Raw genomic sequence first — 19359 nt, 5'->3', positions numbered from 1 at the left:
AGTAGATAAACCACAAACAATGTGGTGTGTGTCCTACTTTATCTAATTGCTTCAAAACCAATTTACCATCATTTGCTCCTATAGGCTTTCCATACATAAACACACTAGTATTTTGAATGGCAAAATGCAAGTTTTTAAGAGTTTTGAAACGTCTAACAACAAATTGCATTTACGATTATTGTTGCGACCAGAACAGGGGTGATACACAGCCTCCCGACTATTGAATAGCCCCTGGGATGATGACGTAAATAGAGCATTAAATTTGTTCCACATTAAAACAGGCAATGCACTGGAGCTCCAGATTGTTCTGCAGAGAAAGGCTGCCTAATCAAAAGAAACAAAGTCCATGTTCAGACGTGACTCCATAAAAGACTTCTCAACCCTCTGAATGACAGGTCATGTTTTCATCAGACGCTTAGAAAGTACACGGGCTCTTGGTTTCAGGCGATCTTTTGAGACCTTAAGTGTCACGGATGTGGCAAGAAAGAACCCAAGCGCAGGCAGCGGGAGAACGGGGATAACAAACAGACTTTTATTCTTGACAACAAAAACACAAAACAAAGACCCGCAATGGGGTAAAACTCATAAACGAGAAAAACTATAAACAAGTACAGAACGAAGACTAACTACACACTAGACTGAATAAACACTTGACAAACTAAACTAAACTAAACACTTACTGAGACGGCGACGGCACAGGCACAGGCAATACTGATAAACACGGGCTACATCAAAGACACAGAACGCAAAACAAACTGAATACAATGACCGTGCACAGGACAATGAAACACGAGGGTATTATATAGGGCAAGACAAACGAGGGATAACGACACAGGGCAGGTGAGAAACATTAGACACGGCAGGGAAGCAATACATGAAACGAGAGGGGCGGGGCCAATGACGAGACACGAGAAAACACATGAGAAGTAAAAAACATAAACAACTCATGGCTTTCTCACATAAAACCTAAGGGCTCTGTCCCGATTCTGCCACACGACTAGGAATTCATAAACAAGAAGGTACGACCGTGACATTAAGACTCAATGCTAAATAGTCATGTACTTTCATGTCATTGTGACTTCAAGTACTGCTTTGAGATGAAAAAGCTTGATGTACTGAGGTGTGTGGCAAATTTGTTTACATATAGACTTATAACATGTAAACTAGTTTAGTACAAACAACAACAACAATCATGAGGTTGACTGATGACTTGATAGTTGTCTAGAAACAATCTTCAACCCCTGGAAAAAGAACGGTCTGGGCTGTTGCTCTGAGGTCCAAAGTCCTCTTTCTAGAGTAAATGTTGCATTTTATTTTGAAATTAAGGGTCCAGACAGGCACCAAATCTAAGATGCTTGAAATCCAGTGTGAAGTTTCCACTTGATATGAGGCGCCATGTCATCTGCTGGGGTTGGTCCAATGTGTCCAAATAATGCAGCCATCTACTCTTAAATATAAAGGAACTTAAAAGGTTCTTTACAGCAATGCCATAGAAGAACCATTTTGTTTCCACAAAGAACCATTCAGTCAAAGGTTGTTTAAAGAACCATCTCTTTCTTACCTTTTTATACTCTGAAGAACCTTTTTTTGCCACAAATAATCTTCTGTGAAACAGAAAGGTTATTCAGATGTTAAATGTTCTTTATGAAATTTAGACAAAAAGATGATCTTCTATGGAATCGTGAAGCACCTTTAATTAAGACCTTTACTAAGAGTTTATCAGGATATATTCACGTCTTTATGCTTCCGTCTGCTGACAGGGTTTAAGGGGCACATATGATTCGAATTCAAATTTAAGATGATTTTTGGACACGTCATACAATACTTTTTTTGAGTTGGGCCGAAATCCTGAATTTCATCTTTGTTGTGCATTGTTTGTCATAATGTACAGGGGAAAATAAGATTGTGCAATATTAGCAGAGCTATGAACTGATTGGCCTGAACCAAAGTTCCTTTAGGGAAGCTGATTTATTAGAATAAAAAGTACATCATGAATGAAGACCTTTCATTGTTTACAAACAATTCTGTCAAAATAATTGACATTTGACACCTATTTGCAACCAGAGCAGGGCCAATCGTTTATCCCTGCCTCCACGCCATGGAGGAATCATTTGAATCACAAAAAATATTTCACTTGAAATATTTCACTTCACATGTCGTCTAATGTATGTAGATTTTAGGAAAGTTTCACATTTATAATAAGCTATTCTAATTTTTTAAGACGCATCTGTGCTGTGATACTTTGACACGATTTCACCAGTCCAAAAGGGAATTCATTGAAACAAAAAAATGTACTCCCTCTGACATCAGATAGATGACAGAATACATCGTGCATCACACATTTACACGTCAGTGAAGCAAACTGGGTGAACAGTAACTTGGCCTGCCCTGTAAATAATAAAATCAACAAAAAAGTAACAATAATATGTAACTGTCAAACCTTTATTCTTACCCTACTGTGTATAGCATCTTTTCATGTCTATTTTTTAAATAGTGGAGAAAAATATAAAAAAAATATGACCACTTCAACTTATTATCTGGAAAGGAATGCACGATTAAACAATATGCAAGTTTTCACAGTACTAACTGGAGAAGTATAAAATCTGATGGGGGTATGACAAGTCAACAATGGCACTGCTTTATTAGAAACCAGGCTGTATTGCCCCCAGCAAGGTGACTAGTCTCTATTCAGTCATCGACAGGCCTTGGAACACAATCAGCCCAGTGATCTAATGGGCCCAGAGAGGCGTGAAGGAGAGAAGCATCCTAGGCAAACTCAATACACTGTACAGCATGTAACAATTCCTGCCAAATCTAATAATTACATCCACTTATAAAAAGTTCAAAGTTAATTTATTACTTAATCACAAGTGTATTTTCATAAACACTTTAAATTTTAATACCTTTATGCATAGTATCATTAGATGTTCACAAAACATCTAATGAAATCTAATGTAATGAAAACATGTGTTATGTAAAGTACTGAAAAAACATGATTATCGTGAAGGCAATTAGATCACAAATGCATTGCTAGATAATTGTTACTTAATATCCATATCCATAAATATGTTAAAGTAAATGTGTTGAAAACAAAATGAGGAAAGCATGTAGTCTTTAAAAACGGCAGTAAAATCAGATTATGGCTGTAGGCCAATCCTGATGTATTCTACTAAAGTATACTTAAGTGTTTTGGTGTCCACTCTGTTCCAAAATGAGATAACTCCGTTTAAAAAAAATTTCAAAAATCATGTTTTTTACTGTGCATTCCAATTAATATCAATCAAACTGCAGTTGGTTTGTTTTGATTTAACCCATAATAACTCAAAAATTACAGCCAACTAACACAATAAAAACATGATAACATAGTAAAAAACATGATTTTTCAACATTTTTCAAAATGGAGTTATCTCATTTTGGAACCAAACTCTTCAAGCATAAATATATATATTTCTTGATTGTCTCATTTTTCCCTAACTCATGTCTGACAATATTGCGATGGACTATTTATACTGCACTAGCACTGCAGGCTAGCTCCATCTTTTGGATTTAGTTTGTATTGCATCAAATTGCTCATGTCAGACCAAAATCCTAACTTTAATCCAGTAACAGCCTAATACAAATAAAAACTCCCAGGCCAGATAATTAGTTAAGTAGTTTCCCCATCTGCTTAAGAGGAACATTTTGTACAGAGACAATGTTCATTTGAAATGCTGCATGACCTAAATCCAACCGCAGAATGTTCCACTAGGGGGCAGTAATAATGCACGCCACTTAAATTCAGAATGGGTGAGTTATGAGTTATGCAAGCTCAGTTTTTGCCGTTCAACAATCATTCTTCTGTGCTGTGCGTTTGTATATGTTTGCCCTCATAGGATGTCTGTAACTTGCTTTTTTGAACAGGGAAAATACAATTTGTATCTAGTGACTAGTAAGCGTTTCTCTTCATTGTGCACTTTGTACACGGCCCCTATCTTTGCGTCATTACATTATGCGCTGTGTAAAATCTATGGGCTGCGATAAATCATGACTAAATAAACAGAACTGAACTTTGTTCTCTTCTCAATTTAAAAACTATTTAAACAAATCTGTTTTTATAGCATAATGGTGCATGAGTTGTTTTTCGAGTCTAGACAAATATAAAGCATCAAACGTCAAGCCAACATTATCACAGTAATAAAGGAACACGTAACGTTCTCTGATTTCATGTCGATGCAGGAATACCTGAACCTGATGGGGCTGTAGTTTGTAGGGACACATATCAGAGATGGGTTGAGAAACACAGCTTTTGAATATCAAACGTGCTTTTTCTTTTATTAAGCCTGTCATGTATCATTATAAAATACACTGGTATCTATCTATCGAAATTGCATATAAGTGGGGTTCTCACTTCTCAGATAAACATCCGGTGCGCATGCTCAGAAAGGTTCACACTGACACGCGCGCGCAAGTGTCTCATGGATTTTAGAGACTGAATTTCTTGCTGTCATTCCTGGTCTGTGTTCGTCCCGTATCGATGGGTTAAATTCTAGTGCGGAGTCCATGCATTCCGTTTTTTGCATTTTAAAAGCTTTATTTTTACAAACGCGTAAACGAAAAAATAATGAAACATTTCGACGAGTGTGGATTACTAGCTCAATGCTCAACGTCAGACAGGACAAAATAGTGCCGACCGTCGTCAAAGAGGAGCTACATTTGATGACAGGAAATCTACAGGTAATTTGAACACTAGCCAACACAATGATAACGTTACATGCTTGGATATTTTTTCATCTTGTACAAATATTGTTCTCAGTAAAGAATGGACTTTTGTCATGTGATCTACTCATGACGTCTGAGATTAAACTCGTTTGTCAGTAAATAATGGTTGACAATGCATAATGGATATTTATGTGAAATATAATGAGCTGCTCTGTTAAGTTACACATAAAAATGCATATTATTTTAAACCTTTTTTTTGCATATGATGCTGTATTCACACTGAGTTGCATGTTTAGGTAACAATGGATAACAATATTATGAATCAACTAACAATGTGATTTTTGTGTGTGTGTTTATTTTACAGATTCACAATTTGTAGTCCAATTAGGTAGTACATTTCAATCATTGACAGTACTTGGATCACAGTGTACAAAGGTGAATGTAGGCATTTGTTTGCGTGTTGAATATGTCAGCTTGTTTAACAGTTTGTTATTTTAATAAAAATGTCCTCTCAACCCATAGTAATGGTTAACACTGTCCATGGCTTAGGATATACTGGCTAGTGCAGTCATTGGGTTCTTTGTGTAATACTATCCAGCCTTCAGCTGTTAGGCTTCAGGATCAAAGTTCATTTGGCATTTTATTTCTTATGAGATAGTTTAGCTTGTACAAAGTTTGCAGCATCAGTAGAGTCAAACATAAAATATGGTGGAAGAAAGTACATGCAGTGAAAGCACCCAGGATGGTGAGGAGCCGAGGTGCGACAGAAACGGACAAGCTGTGGAAGATGTTGCCCCAGACCCGGTCATTCTTGAAACCAAGGAGGACCCGGAAGCCCAAAAGCCGAAGTCCGGGGCCTGGATATGGTCTGTCGTTTATCTCTGTTTCTATGGTTTCATGGTTCAGCTAAAGCCTGGGGAGCCTTTTATCACGCCGTACCTGCTCAGTCCAGAGAAGAACTTCACCAGAGCACAGGTGTGGTCCTTTTTTACCTTCTTGACTGAAATCAAATAAAATTGTGATTGTGTCATTCAACCTGATTTTATTAGTAATAATTTAGTACTAGTAAACATGGCATTTTTGTTCTTTGCTTATGCACATACTTGTGACAAGCACCCTGGGTTGTTTTGTAGCTTGTACCTTAAGCTAGTCACATATTTGGCTTTGTTAATTGGTCGTCATACTGAGACACAGCTGCTGGGGTCTGGCAAGCTATGGAAATATGGTCAAAGGTGACATTTTTCCAAAATGGGTCAGATCTGCTTAGAGGAGAGTTTGTTCCTGTTTCACATGATGCCGACGAATGTAAGGGATAGTTCACGAAAAAATCTGTAACCCTCTTGTCATTTCTAACCTGTATTACTTGCATTCTTCTGCACAACACAAAAGAAGATATTTTGAAGAATGTTGGTAACAAATTCTAAGTTACATAAATGTACAAGTTTTAAAATTAAAATGTCACCTGTATTATGCAAGCATGTGTATGATAGCACACAAGCAGGCTTTGGCAATAAACTGCATGTCACGGTTATGCATTACCCCACATGAGTAATACTCACTCTTTGTGATCTTTACAGGTTACCAATGAAATCAATCCTGTACTCTCCTATTCCTATATGGCAGTGCTTGTGCCGGTGTTTCTGCTGACCGATTACCTGCGCTACAAACCTGTGCTGGTCCTTCAGAGCTTGAGTCATGTTTCCATCTGGCTCTTGCTGCTTCTGGGCACATCATTGCTAGAAATGCAGCTTATGGAGTTCTTTTACGGCATCACCATGGCCGCCCGTGTGGCCTACTCTTCATATATCTTCTCTCTGGTGCCAGCGACCGTTTACCAACGTGTGGCCAGCTACTCGCGCACCTCCGTGCTCATGGGGGTCTTCACCAGCTCTGTGCTGGGTCAGTTGTGTGTGTCAGTGGGTGGTGTGTCATACATGACACTCAGCACAGTATCTCTGGGGTTTGTAACTTTTGGACTGCTGTCGTCCTTTTGCCTGCCGTGGCCTAAGCATAGCATGTTTTTTAACAAAACACGCATGGAGGCGGAGAGGAAGGATGCGGCTCAGTCGGAATTGGCCAAGATGAAACCTTGCGAGAAGGATGACGTTGTGTCCTGGAGGACTTCAGTATTTGTTGGGATGGTGAAAGAGTTAAAGAATGTGGTGAAAATACCTAATTTAAGGCTTTGGAGTTTGTGGTGGGTGTTCAACTCCGCTGGTTACTATTTAGTTCTGTTTTATGTGCACATCTTGTGGAATAAAGTTTTGCCTGCCACAGAGAACAAGCATGTCTACAATGGAGCTGTTGAAGCTGCCTCTACATTATTAGGTAAGAGTTCAGATTATATATAACATATGTAATCATCAATTTAACATGGTTAATTGTTTGTTTAGCATGAAGTGTTCTTGCATGAAGTTTACCGGCAAGAGAAAATTCCTATCATACGAAATTGGCAAGAAAAATCTAACTTCATTTTCCCCAACCATTGAGCTTTAGTATGAAACATGAATGACAAACACAACAAAGACGTAAATGCCTTTGCTGTTTGGTTTTAAAGGGATAGTTCACAAAAAATAAAAACATTTGGTCATTTATTCACCCTCAAAACGTGTATAACTTTCTTCTGTGGAACACAAAAGAAGATATTTTGAGATTTGTGTCCAAATAATGAAAGTCATGGGGGTCAATGTTGTGTGGTTACCAACTTTCTTCAAAACTAGGCAGGGCTCTAGACTCATTTTTCCCACTGATCGCACTGGTGCGACCCACTTTCTCAGTTGGTCGCACCAACTTACAATTTGGTCGCACCCTTTTTTAATAGTAATCATAAAGACCATAAAGAAGAGGGAGAGAGACAGTTCAGAAACCGACGTGTTCGACTTCTTTAAGCGCTGCGCAGAATGATCGGAATATGACATCAATGTTCCGTGAGAGCATTTTAAAAGCATATGGAGCACTCTGTCCCGCAATGCTTTTATGCTGTTCGGTCTGCGCAACACCACATGAAGTCAAACTAGGGCTGTGCCGATAAACGATATCATATCGAATCGCGATAGAATGTATTTCAAAAACGATGATAAGCTATTGGCATTTTGACTCGATATGGATTAATCTTACAGTCTAACAGACTGCAGAAATAAACGCAACAACAGTCAGTCAGCGTGCAGCTTTTATCATGCGCGTCAAAGTACAAAGTCCATTTCATACTGCACTTGGCAAAGAAAACTCAACATGAGGAGGAAAACATGACTGGAAGCGGAAACAAATGTGAAACTAACCTCGAGTTGTCATCACGCGGTTTATCAAGTGTCTTATTTTTTTCGCAATCGCCGGTTAAACAAAACAAACTTGAGGCGCAATTGCAAGCGAGTTACTTTGAAACTCAAGCACAAACGTTTTTATATCCATCGTTAACATATCTGCTAACATGAGCTGGTGCATATGAAACAAACCAGCACTGCCATGTACAGATTAGAGATGTAATGAAGTGAGTTTGTGTGCACATTAAAATATTGAACCTTGTATGTAAGATGCTTGCATGATTAAAGAAATGTACTACAGTTTATGTGAGATGTCTTTAAGGTTCACTGAATACATTGAATGAATCCCACTACTCGAGCAAGACATTATTGCAGCGTTATGTATGTGCGCACTGTGCAGGTGCTGTGCCAATAGCGTTCGAATGTACCAGTAACGGAGCCCTTTCATTGGTCGAATGTACTGAATGAACACTCCCTTTACTTAACGAGGCAATACGCCCTTTTCACAATGATGTCACTTAACTTCCGCCTTTTTGCAAAGCAGTGCATCATAACATCCGTCTTGCAACAAACAAGAAGAAGAAGAACTTCCGTTTTGCCGTCGCGCTGGAATTTAACAACAGTGAGAAAAAAAGCTGACAGAACACGTATTCAAGTACTTATCCTAGCACCTTCGCTAACACAAAAAGAAAACAAAACACTTACCTTCATAATCAAACAGGTACTGTTCAACGAAGAATTTGTATCCTTTCTCTAGCTTTGATCTTGTCGTTAGCGAAAATTTGTCTGCAAGACGTTGTACATCATACGTATTTGTGGCAGATGTGCAAGCCACTTGGTAAACTCCATTCTGAGGCGCTAGCGGAAGTAACTTCTTCTTCTTCTTGAGTTTTACTGGCGGTTGGAAAATCAGCTTATAGGTGCATTACCGCCACCTTATGAACTGGAGTGCTAGCGGAAGTAATGATACACTGCTTCGCGGCAGAACGGAAGATGCGTGACGTCATGTGAAAAGGGCGTTTTGAGTCAAAATGAGACTGAATGAACTGGCACATGTTGTTTATGGCCTAATATCCTCTGTGTTGCAACAGTGCATTAATTTAATTGAATTTTAACTGGTTAAAGGTTAACTTTTGTTAATAAACTGTATTTAAAATAGATTCTTTTAAATACAGTTTTTTAATTAAATATATATCGAAATAAATATCGTTATCGATCAATATAGAAAAAAACTATCGAGTTTACTTTTTTGCCATATCGCCCAGCCCTAAGTCAAACACACATTTTAGTTTGGAGACAGGGAGTGCACGAGCTCTCTGCTCGCTCTTTCCTACACTAATCACAAGCGCGTCATTCACTACTCATAAATCACATTAAATGTTAAAATAAACCTTTGGCTGGGCAAAAATTTGTTTTACGCACTCGCACCCTGTGAAATTTTACCTCGCACGTTATAAAAAACGATCGCATTTACGAGCATTTTGGTCGCAGTCAGCCCTGCTAGGGATGTAACAATATTATTGATATCGTGTTATCGCAATATCAAAATTGTCGCAATATTATCGTGGTCACATGACTGTATGAAATGATAGGTCTTCCAGGCCTAACAGAGAATGTTAGAAAAAAGAATAGATGTTACCTTTGGCAAGGTCCATCTGGTGCAATTATATATTTTATAAAAGGGATTTTTAGGTCATTTGATCCATCTCATACTATAACTCATACCTTTAAGCAACGGTTATGATTAGAAGATAAAGAAAAGAGAATGCTTATGGCACGTTTCCAAGTCATCATTTGTCTTTTTAAATATTGCAATAAATACCCTACAGTGGACTTCATACCAAGGTATTATCGTACGGTGAGATTTTGACATTGTTACAGGGTTTTTCCTGGCTCAAAATAAGGTGGAGGTGGAACCATCCTGATCTTGTACATACGCACGTGTAGGCCTACCGTCCATTTACCAAACACTTTACAAACAACATATAAAAGTTCTAAAGATTAGATGAAAATTACAATTATTAAGTTATATAAAATATCAAATTTATCCAACCAACAGAAAAGTTGCTTAATATCAGTATAAGCTTTTTACCATTTCAACTAACTCAGCCCACAGTATAGCCAACTGAATTCACCAGTTTTACTAGCAAAGCTCATTCATATCCTGCGTTCTCTTGTGGTTCACTGAGCTTTAAATGATTCACTGTTCTCTTATATTCAATTTCAAATTATTGAGAGGATAGCCTCTTGAAATGTAACATCTCATTTTCAAGGGGGTCCTATAAACATTACAACATAGGCACAAGATACAAACAAACATGTAAGACACAATATACAACACAAAAACACGCTCAACCAGTCCCCCCACTCCCACAGCATACTTAAAAAAATAATAATCAACTATATCATAAACAAAATAAAAAAGAGTATATAAATAAAAAACATACTGTTGGACTTTAAAGGCAGTCCTGCATGCTCAAAAATTTGAAGAGACAATTTGCTCAAAAGTAATATAAGGTTTTATTATCAGATGTAAAAAGGTAACAAAGCTTTGGGTTGTCAGATGATCTCCTCACTCCACCACAAGCCAACAACAGCCAACAACAACCCAAAATATTCAAAACACCCATATTTATAAAGTATTTGACGTCGTTCTATCTTCTGACTCCGCCTTTGCCTTTTAAGGAGTGTTGTTCTCTTTCCACCAATCACCATACGCCACGTTTATCTGCTTAGTTCCTGAAAAATAAAACCTTCTCAAAACATACATCCTGTGGTCAGTCGCTAGTATTGAGGAATGTTCTCCAGGGACACCCTCCCCCAAGGAGTGGTCTCCTAAAAACAGTCTCCTGTGGCCGAACAATATACCAACATTCCCAACATTCTTCCAGTAAAAAGAAAACACTCAAACATCTAATGTTTTTAATTATATAGCGTTGTTTCTTAATCCTATGATTCATTAAAACACATCACAACTCGTGATTATACTTAAAACATATGTAGTGGATTAATTCATATTATTTCTTTTCTTTATAACTCTTTGTGTGTGTGTGTTTATCTAGATAATTTATGACTCCAACCCCCAACTTTCTCTGTTCTCCCTGCCTGCCACAGCAACCCCCCACTGAGCGAAACAGAAAGCACACGACAAAACCACACAGCCCAATGAAACAAATGAAAGAAAACACTTATTGATTATATTGATATTTAAATCATACTTTTATCTGAAAAATATTCCCACAATACACATCTTAAAATAACTTAAGAAAATAAGGCTAGCTTAAAACAATATAGAGAAGATATACCGAGCTCAAAGACTGAGGAAGATTATTCCAATCAGTGGGAGCTTGACTGGTCGTTCTAAAGACGATCCCACAATAGACGCTTGAGTTTCAGTGTGTCTAGTTCAGTGATGATGGTTTTTCTCAAACAGTGAAAACAGTTAAATGCACCTGAAATATACTCTCAGGGCAACTCTGGACATGATGTTCATGTGTTTATGGCCTCATACAGTGAGACGCATACAAATCCATGAGCGTCACACGTGTTGCACAGTTCGCTTATACACGCAGGACAAGCAGATGACAGATTTAATAGCAGGATTCCGTGTCCGAATCAAGGAAATCACAGGGCTCTAGATATAGGCTATATGAACTCAATGCAGCCGGGAAACGAGTTTCAATCGCAAAATAGACTAAAACGAAGTAAATTAGCAGTGCGCCATCGATTCACGTCACACACAAACGAGCACAAGGAAAAACACACTTCACACAAACAAGCCGCTCTGTCTAATGCACTTGCAAAACTGAATCGCACGCGTGCAGTGTTAATTTCGTTAACGAAAACTATGACGAAAAGTATTCGTTAAAGACATGTTTTCACTGACGAAAACGAGACGATAACTAAATAAAAATGAATGCATTATAACGAAAACTGTAATAAAAATATACTGACATTTTCGTCAACTAATAAAAACGAGACGAAAATATTCTTGTCCCACCTGGCGGACATCAGTTTGTGCGCACGTGCTGCTTATCTCATATAAACGGCAGAGAGAAGTCTCTGGGAGAAGGGAAGCACACACATGTATTCTGTGTCTCCACGCGGTTTACAAAGCGTCTTATTTTCCTTCACGATCGCCGGTAAAACGCCGCAAACTTGAAGCGCGACTGCAGGCGAGTCACCCCGAAACACATTACGAAGGCAAGCTCAAAGGTTTTTATATGCCAATGTTAACTTAACACGAGCTGCTGCATAACGTGAAATGCAACATAAAGTCAGCCAAAAGAAAACCAGCGCTGTCCTCTACTGATTTTAGAAGTGATGAAGTGAGTCAAACTGTACATTCCAACCAAATATGTAACATGTTTGCATGACTAAAGAAATGTAATACAATTTATATAATATGTCTTTTTGAAAGCTATTTCTCATTCATTGCTGTCTCAATCAAAGACAGTGCAGCTCTTTCTTCGAAGAGACATGCCATGAGCCAATAGCCTTTGAGTGTGAGCCCTGTCAGAGCGTTTCATTGGTTGAATGAACTGAATGAGCACGCCCTACTTAACGAGTAATTTGAGTCAAATGGGATTGAATGAACTGGAACATGTCGTTCATGGTCTAATATTCTGTGTTCCAACAATGCAAATCTAGTTACTGAACTTTTCTGAAAAATAAAGGTAATGACCTGGTTTAATTTCATTCTAAGGTGAAGTAAATTATGTCAAAACAGTTGAATCTTTGTATGGAACATTTAATTACACCAAGTAAATGATTTAAACCATTTAGATTTTAGTAGACTAAATATAATGTATATTTATTCGACTAAAATGTTTTTCATATTTCGTCGACTAAAACTAGACTAAAACTAAAATGATGGGGTTGCCTAAAATGTGACTAAGACTAAATTGCATTTTCGTCAAAAGACTATGACTAAAACTAAATCAAAATTTGCTGTCAAAATTAACACTGCACGCGTGAGACCTCGCAGCGCGGCGAGAGTGATTCGAAAGCATACAGAGCTTCCAGCTAGCGCCGTGACGTCGGCTGTAAAGGGGTCTACACTTCCCTACTCTGAACTTAAACAAAAATTTCACCTAAATGTTGCACAATGGAAGTCACGTGACATCTTCCCTTCCCAGCTCAGAGTTCAAAGAACGAACGCCATCGGAATTGTCAGCAACTAAGTAGGAACAAAAGCATAATATTAACACAAAGTGACCAAATCATTAAGGTGGTAAAACAACGAAGGTCACAAAACAACGTAAACCAAACAGAAAACGAGTGACTGGCACGAGGGCAGTTTAAAGAGAACAGGACCGCCGTTCATTCATTGCCAGCATCCTTTTATCAGCCGGCGGAAACTTGACTGACAGCAGATAGGTAGACGTCACACCGTCAACCATGATTGACAGCTTCCTGAACCAATCAGCAACCAGCGGGAGGTGGCCTAAAAAGAACGACAGAGAAAGGGAGGGAAAGCGCTTGGCGCGAGAGAGAATAAAACACGCGCAAGCACTCAAAAAGCAAAACGTCTAGGGATTTTACACATCCTTATTCAAAACTATTGTCTTTTGCGTTCTGAATAAAAGAAAGCAAGTCATACAGGTTTAAAAATGACATGAGGATGAATAAATGATAAAAACTTCCACTTTTGGGTGAACTGTCCCTTTAAGGCTTTTTCATATTTCGATTCACTAAAATGCGTTTCTCCACCTGAATCTATAATTTGGCATCTTCACAAACTTAAACCTCAGACTGCGAACACACCTATTGCTTATCATGCCAAGCACTGTATCATTATTTCACAACTAACAACGTGTCTAAACCGGATAAAAGGCATTACACCATAGAACGGCTTAGAACCCATTATAATTGTACATTTTGTCCACACTGGATGCGGCGCGACGTGTCAATCCCATTAGAACAAGCCGTGTGTCAGTCGCGTTCGGTGTTGACACCGTGTTGGTAATAAAAGCTAAATCATTTTTTGTGTGTTTCATAGGTGCGATGACATCCTTTGCAGCGGGTTATGTAAAAATTCGCTGGAATCTTTGGTCTGAGCTGGTGATTGGATTGATCACTGCAGCTCAGGCCGGTCTACTGCTGCTTATGGGCACCACTAATGATATCTGGGTTTGCTATGTGGCATACGCCCTGTTTAAAGGCTTCTACCAGTTCTTGGTTCCAATCGCCATGTGAGTAATGTGTGACTTTCTACTTTATTAAGATCTGCCCTGATGTTTTTGTGGAAAACCTTTATATTTAAAAATAGGGCTATTCAACGATTAATTGCGATAAGTCGCATCCAGAATAAAAGTTTGTGTTTACATAATATGTCTGTGCACTGTGCATATTTATTTTGTATTTATAAACACGAACACATACATGTATATATTTAGGAAATATTTGCATGTGTATATATCAATATATATAATATTCTTACATACATACGTGTTTATAAATACCAAATTAAAATGCACAGTGCCCAGACATATATTAATGCAAACACAAACTTTTATTTATCGCGATTAATTATTGAAAAGCCCTATATTAAAATTTATTTTATATTTTTTCATCTAAAATATTCCCCTTAAAAGGGTGTTGCTTATTACTAACACCCACTCTCTATTGAAATTACTGTTATAAAAGATGGAGTTTGGAAAATGTTCACTGTTGCACCTGTGAAAACATGTAGCCGACTTTAGAGAGAGCAAGAATTTTGTTGTATTTGCCACACAGTGAGAGAGAATCACATCATGAGCATGTTTTTTAGGATAAAAAGAACACATGACAAGCTGTTATCCTCTGAAAACCTCTTAAGCTCAGCCTTATTAGGTACAAGCTTGAAAATGAGTTAACTCTTTGGTGCATAGACATATTGGTCTTTTAAAAAGAAAATTGTAGATTTGTACAAACATTTTGCGAATACAAAAATAGGTTAGAAAGAGTAATGTTGCAGTCACACGTCCAGCATGCAAAAAAAAAAGAAATCTGTCTATATGGGATTGTGAGAAATGACTATAAGCAGTCTTATTCTCATGCCTGCAGTGTGTTCACATGTTTTGTTCTAATATGCAGTTTATCATTTTTGTGTTTTCCCTCTCAGTTTCCAGATTGCATCCTCTCTCACTAAAGAATTGTGTGCTTTAGTGTTTGGAGTTAACACTTTCCTTGGGACAATCCTGAAGACGATCATCACCATCATTGTAGCGGATAAGAGAGGATTGGCTTTAAATGTTCACTCTCAGGTGTGTTCATTTACATTTAGACATTTAGCAGATGCTTTTATCCAAAGTGACTTACAACATCAATAAGGAAAACAAAGTGATTGACGTTTTAAAGTAGGGATGCACGATATTATCGGCACGCAGATATTTATTGCTTATAAATGAAATATCACATCGGCCCGATATGAAAAATGATGCAGATATGCTTTGGTGATAAAAAAAGACGTGTTGATTATGTGTAGGCGTTCTGACATGAGCGTGCACTCGCAAAGATACCAGCTGTCACATAGCATATGAGTACTAAAGTTCATTTTCGTGACTTATTGCGTCTGAACTGTCATATACGTATTTTTGTTTCTCAACTTTTTAATTTACTAAGCATTTTTGTTCAATGACTGTAATAAACATCACATACTGTTTCGCATTGATATTCGAAAGCAGTTTTATAAAGTATATGCTCTAGCAGCAGTCATATAATAATTTGCACGAGGAGTGCAAAGCAGATCATACAGCTATAATGGCGCTACATACTTTTATTATGATACTGCACGTCACTCAGAAATCCAGACATCCAGACGAGCTCACACTGCTAAATCCTCCATGCCAAGCATTCACAATATAACATCAATTTGCACTTTAAGTCCACAAACGTAATAAACCAGAGAACTGTGAATATATTTCCCATCGTGTATATTGGATTTCTTGTGAAAGAACCATCTGTCATTGTTTTCCAACAAAGTATGCAGACAACGCGGTGTTCCTTCCTCCGGTAAAACTGCGTAAAATCTGATCTGTCAGTCTTATGTATATAATGAGCCCACTCACAATAATATAAACGATAAGTTTATTATTTCACAGCTGTGTTGCTAGTTTGTCAGCTATATGCAAATGTTATAGCACAGTACTGTACTCCTGTCGTGTCCATCCACATCAGTGAATAATAATCAGTCAGCACAGAGTCTGCAGGTATTTATGAATGTATATTATGAGGACAAAAGCTCATTGTTTATGGCAGATTGCTGTGTGAAGGCTTTGCGTGTCGCCCCTCACTGCAAATACAGCAATCGTTTACAGCACCCAAACTTTTCAGCCCGCGACCCCCAAAATAACAGTGCCAGGGACTTGAGACCCCCACTATCCTCGAAGGTGGGTAAAGTATACAAACATTTCGCGCAACTGCGCACATGCACTTATTAGGTCTTTCCAAATCTGCGCATAATGACAACACAAAAGTCTTTTGCAGATACTTACATAAGGTAAAATATAACACACGTAAATAAATAAACGATTGCTTTTTTTATAAAAGACTAACAATTTTGGGTAATAAGTGGTTTTGGAGCACCCTAGTGGCCACTTTTGGAAATGCCATGCACCTTTTGTTCTGTCATCATCAAAAAAGACTTGTAGACTAACAGTATATCGTATCGGCTAAAATGACTTGAAAAACATCGGCATATTGGATATCGGCAATTTTTTTTATGTCGTGCATCACTATTTTAAAGTCCATGAAACAGAAGTGGCGATTGTTTTCTATTCCGTATCATTCCGTTTCCATATCCGAGTGAAACGGCTTCTGAAATGAGAAAAAATGTAGGGTACTTGATTTCATCCATCGAGAAACTGAATGGATCGTTGGAAGTTGGGCGTTGGGCGTTGCTGACAAAATGGAGGCAAATTTGGGATGCCAGTTTGCATCATTTGTTTAATCATTAGAGCTCCACCCTCGCGCCATTCCTCGTGACCCGAATTGAAGAGAGTTCCTTTTGAGGGGGCAGGAGGTTATCGTTTTGATTAAAGATTATGAAGAAAGAAGACATAACTATTCTCACTGTAGTGTTGTTGCCGCCGCCATGTCTTGGAGAAGCTGTGTGTTTCATTGCAAAAGCAAAACTTTGTTTGGTCTTCCAAAAGAGGCCACAATTAGAAATCTGTGGTTACGTTTAGTTTACAACACTGTTTTAAAACAGTACAACCCCCAAATGCAAGTGTGTGCAGCGCATTAACGCCTGGTTTTGCACAAAGGCTGTTTCTAAAAAGTGGGGCAAATCCAACTTTGCAAGGACAGCCTGTAAGTATGTTTTCATAATTTATTAAAGAATTTGCTACTAACTATTCAAACATGAGTTTGTCATTCCTGCGATCACAAATGCAGAAATTGATTTTTTGGATGCAACAAATGCCTCGTTTATAATATGTTTTGTTGACTTTGTCGCGTTGAGACAGCTCAAGAAGTTACCTAGCTATTTGTTAAACCTAATAGTTAAAAAAAAAAAAACCTTATCGATCTGTTACGTTTAGCTAACAAAGTTGATTGATCAGCTTGGTCATCTGCATTATCTGGTTCATATTCGGGCTCAAACTCGCACGGTACCGATGACATTATCAGCTTCCAATATGCTTTGGAAGCTGGTGTTCCGAATATGGTAATATTTCCACCACATGCTTGAGGTATTCGGCCAATCACAATGCACCAGGTAGCTGGACAATCAGAGCACACCGCGCTTTTCACAACGATGAGCTTTGTGAAAATAGACGCGTTTCAGAAAGGTGGGGCAGAGAGGAGCAACAGTAATGTACAGTATGTGAAAAGTGCTTTTTAAACCGTAAAATATGACCCCTTTAACAGTTTTTCAAAACAGTGCCTGTAGGAAAAGGAAGAGAGAGAGGATGTATCTTTTCAGATGTACAAAACACTGACTTTATGTTCTTCTCTTTCTTTTGCAGTTTTTGATTTATTTCTTTTACTTTGCCTTGCTGACTGTGATTTATCTGAGCTGTAGTGCTTGGATCATCATGCGTCATTACAGAAGTGAGAGAGCAGCGGAGGGACGCAAAGAAGCGGCTCTAACTGCAGAACTCGGTCCTATCGCAACAGCTGCTGGCGAGGAACATAATGGAACCAGAATAAAGGCTTGAGGTTTTAAAAAACTCCACAGGTGGAGTTCATCCAACTTTTACATTTTGGAAAATCAAAACTTCTTTATTGAGATTGAATAGTCTTGGTTTTATTGTTAAGTTCGTCTTAATGTTATAGGAATATCTCGTTTTTACAAAAAGTAAATCTATTGACATCGATACAGCTAGCCAGTAGGAAGGTATGTACAGTGGAAAATTTTAGACCGAGTTCTGATCTGCTATAGATGTTTAAAGTTAAGGTGTAGCAGAATACAGATATGAAGTAAAATTCATGTTTGCGTCAAGACAAATACAGTATTTCTGTTGGGTCTTTAGAAGAATCACCAGCATTTGAGGATTCAAATGTCAGTTCTGCTTTGAATAAAGCCATAAATATATTAATAAACTAGAATAATAATACAATTACAGTATTATATAGGGTAAACTTGCTTATGCAATTACAAATTAAAAGTGATTTTGTATTGCATTAAAATACCACTTTCCGTTTTTTCTCTGTGCTACAGAGACCGTATATTAGAGGTACTGCAATACGTGGAAAGTTTGTTTGTTCTCTCTTGAGAATCATTATGAGATTTAGTTTTATTTTGATATGACATTCCTAAGTGAATTTCAGATTAACACCGTATCTACACCTGACGTGAGCGTCGTTGTTATAATCATTAAAGCTGTCCACTCTGGATGCCAGTCGTGATAATGCCTTAGTGGGTTTTTTTTTTTGGACATTGCGCCTCGCGCATCTGGTGTAGACACGCTGTAAGTGTTCAAATGTTATTTGGCCTTAAAATGTTTAGTGCCTTTGATGAACCAAAAACACAATGAATTACTTTTGCTGCTCACAAAATGTTGCATTTTTATTCATTTACACTACTTTTAGTGTTGATACTCCAGATGTTTTCATTTTGGCTTTGCAAGAATCATATTGTTTAGACACTTCTATTCAACCCATTCAATACTAATAACCATTGAACATATGTCTTGAACACTGTTGAAAGTACTAACATTACCAGTTACGAAAAATGGAATGTATCAAACAAGGACCAGTAGTCCATCATTGATTTAGATTGCCTTAACCATAAAAACACACCAAACTCTCAGACATGCTTATGTACTACATGTTCTCATTTGTATGTATGATTATACAATAAATTTTGATTTTATTGTAAGAAACATATGTGGACCTGCACTGCCTTGTCTTTAGTCATAGTACAGTTATGGTGTATGAACATTTTGTAGTATGCACTACAAAATGTTCTCTGATT

General features: G+C 37.8%; 1 protein-coding gene across 1 annotated transcript; it reads left to right on the top strand.

Moving 5' to 3' along the window:
- The first annotated feature begins 4342 nt into the window (after window positions 1-4342).
- Window positions 4343-19267, top strand: slc19a1 (solute carrier family 19 member 1). The gene is made up of 6 exons (XM_057338783.1): window positions 4343-4713; window positions 5063-5673; window positions 6276-7026; window positions 13960-14152; window positions 15064-15205; window positions 17909-19267. Exons 2-6 carry the CDS (start codon window positions 5404-5406, stop codon window positions 18098-18100), a joined length of 1548 nt encoding a protein of 515 aa, XP_057194766.1. The 5' UTR covers window positions 4343-4713; window positions 5063-5403; the 3' UTR covers window positions 18101-19267.
- Window positions 19268-19359: the final 92 nt, after the last annotated feature.

The sequence above is a fragment of the Triplophysa rosa genome, linkage group LG7 (genome assembly GCF_024868665.1).
Source record: "Triplophysa rosa linkage group LG7, Trosa_1v2, whole genome shotgun sequence".
Lineage (NCBI taxonomy): Eukaryota > Metazoa > Chordata > Actinopteri > Cypriniformes > Nemacheilidae > Triplophysa > Triplophysa rosa.
This window is presented reverse-complemented; position numbering and strand designations above follow the sequence as displayed.

What these genes read in the sequence shown, in the direction of transcription:
- slc19a1 (XM_057338783.1), top strand. Translation starts at nt 5,404, where the DNA reads ATGGTGGAAGAAAGTACATGCAGTGAAAGCACCCAGGATGGTGAGGAG. An exon ending in AGAACTTCACCAGAGCACAG is followed by an intron (nt 5,674 to 6,275) that starts GTGTGGTCCTTT and finishes TGATCTTTACAG; the next exon opens with GTTACCAATGAAATCAATCC. An exon ending in CTTTAAATGTTCACTCTCAG is followed by an intron (nt 15,206 to 17,908) that starts GTGTGTTCATTT and finishes TTTCTTTTGCAG; the next exon opens with TTTTTGATTTATTTCTTTTA.